The sequence below is a fragment of the Buceros rhinoceros genome, unplaced genomic scaffold, assembly GCF_000710305.1.
Source record: "Buceros rhinoceros silvestris isolate BGI_N320 unplaced genomic scaffold, ASM71030v1 scaffold6474, whole genome shotgun sequence".
Classification (NCBI taxonomy): domain Eukaryota; kingdom Metazoa; phylum Chordata; class Aves; order Bucerotiformes; family Bucerotidae; genus Buceros; species Buceros rhinoceros.
The window spans coordinates 1-12,400 of NW_010409925.1; the positions used below are offsets into that span (position 1 = coordinate 1).

Here is a 12,400-nt window from a genome sequence, read left to right on the forward strand (position 1 = left end):
TAATATATTATAATATGACTATATTATATGACTATATATATGACTATTTTTCAGTAGACTAACATCTGTTCACATATTAATAAGAAAAAAAAGATTTCATTAAAGTATGTATTTAAAAGTATTGTGGTGCTGGCTGCCTCTGTATACTAAAATACTTCCCCGAACACTGTCGTTGTTTATTTTTATAGTGTACACCAGTGCCTTTAACTAGCCCCAGTAATTTTTGTAGCTGTTACACTAGTTGCAGGCTCACATCGCTTTGAAAGGATGCGCTTCAGGAAGCGTACGGTAGTCTTCCAGACTGCCCTGCAAAGTTTTGGTCTTTATTGATGACTGGGTGTATAATTGTGTGTTTTCTTTTTAAACTCTAATGTGCATTTTCAACTTGAGCAATCATTTCACCAATAATAATATATGCTCAGGTCTGCTGAAATGGGTCATTTTTGATCCATTTTCCTTTACCTGTCTAAAAAAACCATGTTTCTCCACTGCATGTGTTCAGTTTATTTTATGTATGTATACCTGCAGATGTAGTGAGTCAAGTCTGTAAAAGAGTGTTTTGAAAAATGTCCAACATATGATTGAACGCCTGGCAATTTCTGATAAATATTTGGTATGCTTTTATCCTCCTGTGTTTTATTGGAAAAATATTCTCAGAGAAGTTATTGCTGCAGGTTTGTAAAAGCAGCTTTTTTCTTTTTCTTGTGGTCGTTGTAGTATGAAGGTGTATCATCAATTGAAGGTAGAATATCGTCAATCGAAGGTGTATCATCAGTCTTTTTATTTTCAAAATACAGTACAATGACCAATAGGTTCATCGTCGAAGTGGTCAGAAGGAATTGGCTTTGTTGTGTGATGAAGTACCACAGAAGTGAAGCATGTTGTTACTAGTTTTATTAATTTTTGAAATGGTCTTGTTGTTACAGCTTCTGCTACATTTGAAGACTTTCAAATCCGCCCTCATGCTCTTTTTGTTCATTCCTATCGAGCTCCAGCGTTTTGTGACCACTGTGGAGAAATGTTGTGGGGGCTGGTGCGTCAGGGGCTCAAATGTGAAGGTAAGCTGCAGTGAGCTGGGAGTCTTCAGTCTCAGGAAGACACCTCTCCTTCCACTTATGCATGTTGTCTGTGATGCTGCTTTTAAATTGATTAGGCATCAGAAAAGAAATTACAGTAGGTAGAGACAGTAAGAACTATCAAAATAATTAACTGATTAAAAGCCTAATACTTTTGACTGATCTGAGGCCTCCTAGAGTTGGCTCTGTAACCTGAAGTGGAAAAAAAAAAAAAGGTCTGTGTCTATTTTTAAGAAAAGGTTTTCTGTGTCGTACACTTCCCTTGTGAGCCTGGGCCTATATCACATTAATTCATATTATTTAACTGAAATTACTGTCAGTCCCTATGAAGTTATAATGGCTGTCTTTTCTCATTTGGCTGCAATTATTTGAATCCTGGCAGACTGTATCCAGTGGAATATATCCTTTGCAGTGAAAGACTTCCTTACCTCCCAATGCCCAGCACAGAAATTTCCTGCACATTGAGACCGTAGATTTTTGAAAAATCAAAGAAAAAATACTGGTTATAGATGCAGCTATTCAGAGCTTATAACATTAACTCTCTAAAAATTTGTAGAATATAGGAGCTAAACCAGCAGAATAGAGGAAAAAAGTTTAATCAAAAATAAGGGTGGTGGTTTTGAATTCTTCCTGGTTTTGGTGGAAAAAAAAAAATCCTTTTTCCAGTAATAAACTGTAATCATGTGATTTTAAATTTCTCTTTTCAGGATGTGGTCTAAATTACCATAAGAGATGTGCGTTTAAAATCCCTAACAATTGCAGTGGCGTACGGAAAAGGCGCCTGTCAAATGTGTCCCTAACAGGAGTCAGCACCGTTCGAACGGTTTCTGCAGAACCCTCGCCCAGCGTGCCGGATGAAGCCCTTCTGGTATGGGATTCGCTCGCGATAGAGGCCGTGGGTGTTGCTGATAAGAAACAATGACATTTAGTGCTGTAGGATCTGGTTTTGCCTGTTATAGACTACAGAGGAGGTTGGTAACTAAACAACGCATTGCTGTGAGGAAAGGCATCTCGATGTAAAAGGGCGGTCACCGGCTTAAGGTATGCGGGTTTAAGGTATGTGTCACTTCTGATACTCCCAGGAGTCTCCTCCCTTTGTCAAGAACTAGGCTATTTTGAAAGTCTGAAGCTGCCACCCGTGCTAGTGTGAGTAGTTACATCTTGGTGGATGTCCTCTCTGGAACTAGAAGTTGCGTCTCTTCTCTATCAGACCATCATTTCCGTTGGTTTATGATATAGAAAAGATTTGCCTTAGAACACTGTAACCCAAGCACCACGGTATCAAACTGCGTCTCTCACAGACAAGGCTGTAGTTAATGAGCTGATATTTAGCATATTTCTAAATGTTCAGAAGAAACTAGGAGAAATCTCCATTATTTCCTTAAACAGCTCTTTGTGGTGAATGTGTGTATATGCGTGTAGAGCTGTGTATAGATGTACAATATACACAAAGGCACACCTAAGTACACAGTATACTTGTATATACATTAATATCGTAGTTTTCCATCATGAAAACAACTCTTTGGAGAACAAGGTGTAATGACTGACTACATTAGAATGATATGTAGTTTTTATCTTTGGTGTATTTCTTCCTTTTGACACTCACAGTCATAATATACTGGAACAGTTAAGGATTTACACTGTGTGTAAATGAATGCACTCCTAAGTGAAAGTTTTGAAAACTTTAAGGTTTAAAAGAGAGGAAAGGATTTATAAGTACACACAACAATTATCATGTTTTCCTCTCAATTAGAATATTAAACTTATTAAACTTGACATACTAAAAGGACACTATTGCAAATGATGTAGACCTGGTGTTATATGCAGTACTAGCTACGAACCATAATTATGTACTTATGCTACTGATTATCATTAGCCTAAAAGCTACTTAGAAATTAAGGTTAACGTTATGAATCTGTATTTTTAATTGAAAAGCTGCATAAATGAGTACAGTGCTTAAGTTCTGCAAAAACTGCAGAAACAGACCCTTTACAGATTATTCATAGTGCTCAGGTGGTTGTTTCAGAAATGCTGGCTTATTCAGACCAAGAAAATTTTGAGGAAGGCTTGCTCTAATTCTGAACTGTTTCTGCAATTTTCATTAAAAAAATGTTATGAGCGAGCGTCCTGGTATACACTATATAAATATTTTCTGCACTGTATAGTTACAAGACAGCAAATAATTTCAATTTCAAAACATTTTAAACATTTTAAATTATGTGACTGTGTCATTGCCTGATACATTCTTAATATGAAATACCTGTTTTACAAAGCTACATATTTTAAAACTGTTCAAAATACTAAAATTGCCAGTGAAGAAATGCAGTGTTTCACATATACTGCAGGCTCTACTTCTCTAAGAAGTTGTAATCATCGGTGTACCTGTGCCAGTGGTTCAGAACATCACACATGCACAGGAACACATGCATGCACAAAGTATTTTTACAGTGGGTACAGGGATGGGCATTAGCATGTACACTTTTATTGCAGGAAACCATGGTATCATTTACCAGATTTTCAGATGTGCTCTTACATGTGGCTTCTATATGTTTTTTGTTTAGGTTTTTTGCACTGAATATGTTTGTTTGTTTGTTTGTTTTTAAATGTGCATAAGCTCTGTCAGTTCTCCCGTATCAGATCTGTCCTTTGATCTCCATTCTTCTGCAGTACATGTGAGATTAGTTTTATGGCAGTGTATACTGTGGTGCCTATCAAAACATGCACTTTGGAATGTGTTTCATTTTTCTAAGGCTGTGTGAGTATACCAAGAAACATATCTTGGTGCACAGAATCGTATCATTCGTTATTAGTATTGATGTGGCACTTGAACCACTGGTAACAAAACACAACCTCGTTTGGGACTACTGTCTCCAATCAGATATCTCTGAATTCTTCAAACAGGACTAAAATAAATGTTATTTTAATCCCTATTTACTACATAGGGTCAGAGCAGTTGAGAGAGAAGGAGTTCCTGAACATCTTTTGTAGATGGAATTATTAACTAAGTTGTGATTTCAGAACTTTTTTTGTCAGCGTTGTGTGAACCAGAAAGAAGCAAATTTCACTGGCAGCATTAAATTTAGCTTGTAAGTTTGGCTTCTGGAAGAATGCCACTTATGAAGTGAAGAAGTTATGCCCTAACTTATGAAATCTTGGCATTTAAAAAATTTGAGAAAAGATAATGTGGAATCTTGCAAAGGGAACTTCATTTATCCTTTCATAGGGAACCACCACACACAGACACAGTTTCCGTTTGGACAGAAATGTTTTCATTGCCGATGAAGCATTTTGTTTGAGCTGAAAATTGACTGGGAACTACATTTGGAGTACAGTTTTAAAACTCTATACCTCCAAACAATAAAATCCGGGCAATATCTTTATTTTATTATTATTAATTCGTATTGTAAAGCCCATCAACAGAAGTGCTAAGAACAGCTAGGAAGATGCTCTGTAACCCAGATTTCTACCTGTTGTAGCTCAAGTGCAATTCTTTTGCATTCTAGTCTATAACATAAAATGAAAGTATAAAATAATCACGCATTCATGCTTGCCTCTGAATTAACGTTATTTTCTGTCTTTCTTTCCCCCTCCCTTATTTCTTCGTTCTGTATTTTCTTCTTTCCAACTTCCTCTCTCAGTCTCCTGTCAGCCCTGGCTATGAGGTATGTACTGAATTTGCTCCCTATCATACTATCAGGAGCATCCTCTCTTATGATTATCAGTGTCAATGTCAAGAAATGCAGGAATTTGATTGGATTAGTATATCATAATTTTCAGAACTCAAGAGCATTTGTTTTTCTTTTAGAAAGAGTACACCCAGTGTGAAACTCCAAAGTCCAGATTCCAAAGTAACAGTCATAATTCTTATACTAAACAGTAAAATTAGCTAGCATTGAAGTATTTTGATAGAAAAGTGGCTTTTTAATTTCTTAGGCATGACAGAGGTCATTGGTTGAACTGAAGCCCTAAAAAATTTTAAATTCACTTTCAGAACACTGGGAATTTGCTGGAGTAATGTAGAAAATCAACCTTTTATTTTAAGCTGAGCAAACCTGATCTTTAAGTACTCCCCAGCAATAAATTTCTCATACCTTAATGCAGTGTAGTAGCTTTTTTTTCAGAATATGGTTGCTTTAAAAAAAAAACCCAAAGCAGTCCAGGATTTGGTGTTTCTGTGGAAATAGACATGAACAGGGTACAATTAAGTTACAGCTATATATAAAAATTGTGTGAAATCTAAATGAGATTTTTTTTTTTAATGGGAACTCCACATCAAAGGTTGTTGTCTTTGGCTCTCAGTATGGATTATCCAAAAAAATTCAGTTTGTGTTTAAAATTTGAAAAGTTTTTGAAACTATGAAATGTTGGCAGCTTTCCCTTGCAGCATATATTTGAGATGCACACAGAGACGAGCAGGCTTTGCAAACGTTTTCCTTCTTAGAGATACATCGTTCATCTGAGGACAATTTTGTTACACTGAAATGAAGATTATTGTGGCCAAACATCTACCTATTTGAAAGAAATAACATTTTTTCCCTAAAACACATATATACCTATTCTACCGTGCCGCAGAATTACAACTCCACAGGATACCCATAAAACATTATAAACAAGCATACATAGAACAGGGGTTTTGTAATATTTGAGATAATTTTATTCTAAGCATGCGCTGTCTGAAAAATGATTAATCCATCAATCTAGATGGTGATAAATTAACAAAAGTTAACAAAAGTTAACAACAGTATAAATGAAAAAAAAAAAAAGGATTTGGAGGAAAAACAAAATGGTGGGGTTTGTTAACCATCCATGTTTTCTCTTTCAAATACATCTAGATGACACAATAGTATTTCTAATTATTTTTATGAATGTTTGCGTTATTTTGGTAAGTTTTATTCATTCTTCTAAAAGTGATGGATGTTGATATGTTAAGGTAATTTTGCAGACACAGTGGAAGTGATTTCACAGAAAAAGCCTGGCTGAGTTTTGCGTTTAAAATAGGGATCCTGTGTCGCACGGGCCACATGTAAGTGGGATACTACCGAGGTACTTACATGTTACCTTTGCTTTTTGGTGAAGAATCAGTAATTATTTTTTACTAAAATTTAAAATTTAAGTAATTTCAGTTGAAATGATTTAGAGTCACTGACAGAATACAAAGCACCAGGTGTTGCCTGCCTCTGTGGGTTTGCTGTAAGCAAAGCTGGCTTGAGGCTTTTCAGCTATATGTAGAAGAGTGATTTTGGAGAACTAGGACAGACGAATCTCTGGGAGGGAATTGTCTTGAGTTGTAGATGGCCATTTTCTCTTTCTTCCCTAATACCCAGCTCTTAATACAGCTGCTCTTTTCTCTTACTCCACTGAAACAAGGACAACTCCTTTCCAGTGACTGAAAAGTTCCTGCTCTGCGAAGCATTCCTTTTCCGCACTCAGACAGAAGGCGCATCTTCTTTTCCCAGTTCCAGTCCCCATGGAGCTTCATGTGCCTCCTCAGTTCACTGGACTGGAAAAAAAGAGCCCTTGAGGGAGGGGTTAAAGGAGAACTAGGGTGTTCCAGCTGAGAGCAGCTTCCTGCCTCAAGCCAGCTGTAATTAGTAGGAGTCTTTTTCTAATGGCTAGAGTAGAGTTCATTAAACCAAAGATCCTCAGAGGAAAAATTAGTGTTTCCTCTTGAAGAAAGACACTCAAGTTAACTGTGAATTAATACCACTCCTAGTTACGTTCTATTCTTGTCACTCCCAAGTTATCCTTCCACGTTCCCTTGAAGTACACTGCACATTCCACTCTGTTTTATGGGAATCTATTTTCAGTGTACTCATTTGTTTGATAAAAAGCCCTATGCTGTTCTGGGGAGTGCTCCCGGAAACGTTTTGAGATCCGAACTCTAAATGTTATTTAAAAACAATAAAAGTGTAAAACATATGCTGTGAACTAAAGCAATCCAAGTAATGTTTACATTGATTTAGTGCCAGATACACCAGGTGCATCTAGGGTCATGCACTGAGCAGAACTGAGAACCAAGAACTCAGTGAATCTAACACTGAAAGTTAAATATTTAAATAGGAATTTAAGTTAATGCCACAGTCTTTTAGGTAGTATTTTTAAATTTTCTTGCTTTTGTACAATTATTTAAAATATTAAAACAGAACTAAGGTAAAAACAACTCAACAAAAACTATTTGAAATGTAGTTCCCTTTTTTATCAAAGGGCTGAATGTCTATGACATTCAAAGTCCAACTGAACCCTGAATTAAAACATTGTAGGATACAGAATGTGAATTTGGAATGCCTTACCTTACGCACTGCTTTGCCATAAAATAATAGTGCTCCCTGTACTAGCTGCTATGCACTAAATACTGTAGGGCTGAATTTCTTATGAGTAATTCAAACTATATTAGATTTTTTTCTTACCTACTTTTTCCCAGTATGGTTGTTTCAAAAGTTCATTACAGCTAGATGACGTCTGAAAGATGATCAAGCCAATTATTTTAAGTTAAAAGATGTGTATTTTGGAAAACATTAAATATTGCATCAAATATTTGTGCACCTAATATTTTCCAAATATCTGGGAAGATAGGTAGAGGAGGAAATGGTAAACGGCTTAAGATGTACATGTTCTGAAATATCACATGTGCCATGTCTGCTGATTTTTCTGATTACAAGTTGTTTGTGATCCCTTGGAGAGGTTTTAAGGGTATTTGGTTCTTCAGATTGGAAGATGAGAGAGGTTCAGGTTGTTCCTGTCTTCAGGTAATTGCCACTTCTTCTGAAATCCCCTATTTAGATTTTAGGAAGGACATAAAATAGTACTGGTTGTCGGCTAATGATCCTTCATATAAGTCACCATGGTTTAAACTGAGGGCTTGTAGATGCTCTACGACGGTGGCAGTAGGAATTATTTAGGAGTGGATGATATGTCTAAGTAAACGTACACTCAGAGCTAAGTTCTTGTAGTTTCTAAGTCCTAAAACCATATTGAAAATACAAAAAAGTGGCAAACCATGCATCATACATGTATTTTTTTCCTACAGCATCTCTGAAACACCACTCATGTTATTGCGGGGTCTTGTGAAATGGTACAAGATCCCAAAGTGCACTTGGTATACTGAGGAACAGAGACAATCAGCACAACCTTTTATCTCCACTTACCTGCCCCAAACACATTCAATGGTGCTTTCCCTTCTAATATATAAGATTGGTTTTCTGCTTTGGTAACATCCTACTGTCCCCAGATTTACCCTCTTTAGACAAGCTGGCTTATCTAGACCTCCTCTGTCCAATGGCAAAACTTTTTCCAAACCAATGGCTGCAGTTAAGCCCAAAGACCTGCTGTTTATCTCTGTCCAGTGAGGGTAATATGGAGACAGTGTCAGACGGGCCGCATTTACACAGACATTAGGAAAAAAAGAAATAATAAATATTCATATGTGATAGGGTGAACCAGAATTGTGCAAAGATTCCCTGAAGGGTTTAGTCTTGGGTTGTAACTTGGCTATGGCAGCTTTGTATCACAATGTGTGCCTTTCTTTCTCTTCTTTCTTACTAGTTCTATGCAGTAGGCACAACCGAGTCTGGCTTATGATGTGGGCATTCCAGTAGTGCAAGGGACTTACAGGAAAATAATCTCTTAAAATTATTATACTTGACGTTATGTAGCACATAATAGAAGATCAAACTAAACCTAATATTTTTGAAGGAACTTGCGTCTGTAAATGTAGAAAAAAAAATCTTTGTGCTGTATAAGCCTTACTGTGCCTGCTGGCACTAGCAAAATCTTTGTCAACAAAAGGCTTTTGTTTTGGGAAAACCCTGACTCTGAGAAGTCACACAATGACTGCTGAAACCCAGTAATCTTCTCCAGTTACTTTACAAAATAAGGCAGGTTACAGACAGAGCATTCAAACCACTGTTTGCTGGTATTGATGTCTGAGTGGAGGAACAGGGTACATAGTAATTTCCATCTGTGGATAGTTTGATATTAACAGCTTGTACTGAAGTCAGTTCTTTGATGTGTTTACACATGTGATGCTGAAGTGTTTTTCAGACCATAGCTGTCTAACTATGGTGCTTGTAGGATTAAATCATACACTTGACTTAAAGAGAAGAGTGCAAGAAGCCTTGAAAGACAACACCGTTGATTGCAGTCTAAGTGTGGTATTTCAGTATATTTAACTGAAGATTTCTTTCCTTGAATTCACTTAATTGCAGTCGCATAGTTTAATTTGTAAAAGAAAGTCAACATTTGCATTGCATTAAAAACATAGTAGTTCCTGTGGTTACATAGATATCTAGCACCTCATTTCACAGTAGCTTCCTGTGAAGAAATATGAACATATTAAGGTTTTATCCTCTGCCATCAATATAGGAAGGAAATGCATGTTTCAACAAGAAAGCTTCAACACTGAAAATGAAACTTCATGTGGACAGTTATTGCTGTTTAGTTTTTTTAAATACACATAAATTTTCTCAGATTTTCAAGTAAATAGAAAAGCCCCTAGCCCATGACAGTTTGTTTCTTTTGTTAAGGCGAACACGTCGAAATTGTAGGAGTACCTGTGTTGGTTTTGGTTGGATCTCTCAATGTTAAGTACAGGAATGAAGTCACACTACTTTTACATACTGAGCTTGCAAAAGGATAGCACTTCTTTGTGATCGGTTTGAAAAATTGCATATTTAGCATAGGATGTGTATCCTGTTCTCTTCTGAGTGAAGGTTCCTGACTTGAATGCGTTCCGGCAAGCGTGATTTAAAGATGATCAAATGTCCCAGCTGAAGTATTTCCTTTCTGACTCTTCTAGAACATGGGCATTTCAGGAGAGTTTTGTCAGAATCCCTGGGACATTTCTAGTGGGACTGTTGAAACCTTTTAAAGGAGTCAGGCGAAGAGCAGTCTGGTTTATGTTTGAGGTGAGCTTGCACAGCTGGATTGCCAGGCTGGTCCTTGTCTTTGTTTCCAAGAGGCCAAGGCTGCATTCAGGCAGTCGGCTTTTATTGCTTCCCCTTAGTCCTTCAGCACCTCCCGGAAGTGTCGTTGGTTTTTGTGCCTGGAGATGGATGTGGGGCTAGAAGACAGTCAAACTCACCCAGGCAGTAAAAACAATGGAATCCATCGGCAGGGAATCAGTATTTATTTCAGTTTCTTATGTGTATTTTGCAATGGATTTGGACGAGGAAGAGTGACAAGAAAGATCTGCTGAGGAATCTTTACCTTTGGGGTAGCAATTATGTGGAGGACTGTCTGGAATCAAACTCTCTGGATGTGATCAGTGTCACTGCTGTGCTTGGACATCATCCATACCTTTAAATATGTGTCCATGTTTCTTTGTGTTTGTTGCCACTTGGAAAATCATATTCTGGGCTGTTAAAGTATAGATTACCTTGCTGGGATGATTGTTCTAAGAGCTGTTTAGTGTTTGGAGCCGCATAGGCTGTTAGTTTCCATGGTGTAATCCCGTTAAGCAATCATTTCCTGGGAAGTTTCCAGATTTGCTGAGTCAGTAGTCTGGCTGACTACCAGGAAAAACTAATTTATCTTTCTAACAAACCAGGCATACCGGATGAAGAAGAAGGTACTTTGTGGAAGAGATTCTTGCTTTTGCAGTGAAAATAGGATACTTCCTGTCTTCCTTTTCTTTCAGGGGCTTTAGATCATGGCATCTGTCTGATGCTGGGAGTGCTGGAAGTTAAAGTTGAGGGATATTGGCAGGAGTTTTGGAAGGTATTGGGAGAAGCTCATCACTGACAAGAGGGAAGAGGTACCCCTCCTCCTAATCTGTGAGTCATCAGAGGGATGTGGAGTGATTCTCTGGCTGCTGCTGCCAGGAGTTCTCTGTCACCAGCTTCCCTTCCCTTGCTGCCTCTGAGCAGGAGCCGAGGGTTGCATTACCTCAGTCTGGAAGAGGAAGGGAGCGTGAGTCAGTCGTATCAGGCCTGGGCATGCAGGAGAGAGACCAGATCTGTGACTGCTGATGTCTTTTCTAGTATGGGAGAGGGTGAAACTCAGCTTTACCTCTTCCTTGCCCTGAAGACACTGTAAATTAAGAATTGCTGGTGTGTTACACTGTGTGCTATGCGGCTATTGCATAGCAGCCCGGTGCTTGCAGAACGGCAAAGCAGAGCTGAAATGCTTTTTCTGAAAATTGGACTGTTAATAGGAAAAGCTGACAGATGTTGCCTACAAAGAATTTGTTTGAGTTTAGGCCTACCTATTCAGTTTCACTCATTTTGAGGTGAAGGTAGAGAAGTTGTTGTGTTCATTTGTTGTTGAGCTTGTTAAGCATTCTCATTATATGATTTTTTAACAGAAATATAAGCAGCAGTTTGAGTATTAAAATCATGTTCAAAAAACCCGAAGTAGGGAGCAGTCTTGAAAACTGACATCCTGCAGTAGATCTTCCAATGTTTTACCTTTTGTTTAGTATCCATTATCACTTCTAAATTACTAGCAAAAATGTAGTTATTCACCTATTCTCTAATATTACTCAGCAGCCAAGTGAACTGAGACCTGAAGGAAACCCTTAAAAAATTGTAACAGTACATTGACTGATACAGATTTTGAGAAACAAATCAAGTTTAATGATCAACAGAACAAAAGCTTTATCGATGGTAACTTAGTATTTGATTTAAACTGATGGTATACGCGGCTGTTGCAGAGTTACCTTTCAGGAAGGATTGACTCAACGTAGAGCATCTAGAATTCAGTTTTTGCCCAACCTGACTTTTTCTCAGAACCATCCAGAATCATGTACTAGCACAGTAAAACTCAAAAACTTGCTGTCAAACTCCAAAAGCAAAAATTATAGCAAATAATTTGTCCCACACTCATACTGTACCACTCCTGAGATTTGAGCAGACACTGTCTAGGCAGCACATCTCAGTGGTCAGAGCCAAAGCTGTAGGGAAGCCGGTCTCTTAATTCTTTAAGTGCCTAGGATTAGTCTCAGTGCAATTCAGCAACACTACTGAAGCTTCTAAAACCTGCAAAGCATTTGGTGGGAAAAACCAGGCCAAACCAGCTTTCTAAAATCTTTTGAGCGTGAGATTAACTAGGTATAGGTAATCTGGACATTTAAAACGTTTTTGGCAGTATTCAGTTGCCAGAATAATTTCTGATTCGGCAATAATTTGGAAAATGGAGGCAAAGAATAACAATACAAAGTAGATTTAGTTCAGGTGATATTAGATAGGGTTTGAAGAGAGATTGTAATGTCAGAAGATTGTTGCACTGTACTTCAGGCAAGAATAAGATTGTCAAGGAATAGCTCTAGTGGTAAGAACAGTAAACTGAAATAATAGTTTGTTGCGGAGATATAATGAAAGAGGGCAATA

General features: G+C 37.6%; 1 protein-coding gene across 1 annotated transcript in view; it reads left to right on the plus strand.

The window, feature by feature from the left end:
• Window positions 1–907: 907 nt before the first annotated feature.
• LOC104492795 (serine/threonine-protein kinase D1-like) overlaps window positions 908–12,400 on the plus strand; it is a gene marked incomplete at both ends in the record, with an annotated part of 18,728 nt that continues 7,235 nt past the window's right edge. Inside the window, 2 exons of the mRNA XM_010135395.1 lie at window positions 908–1,058; window positions 1,784–1,944. Coding sequence (XP_010133697.1) covers window positions 908–1,058; window positions 1,784–1,944 — 312 coding nt within the window. The remainder of the gene's footprint in view (window positions 1,059–1,783; window positions 1,945–12,400) is intronic.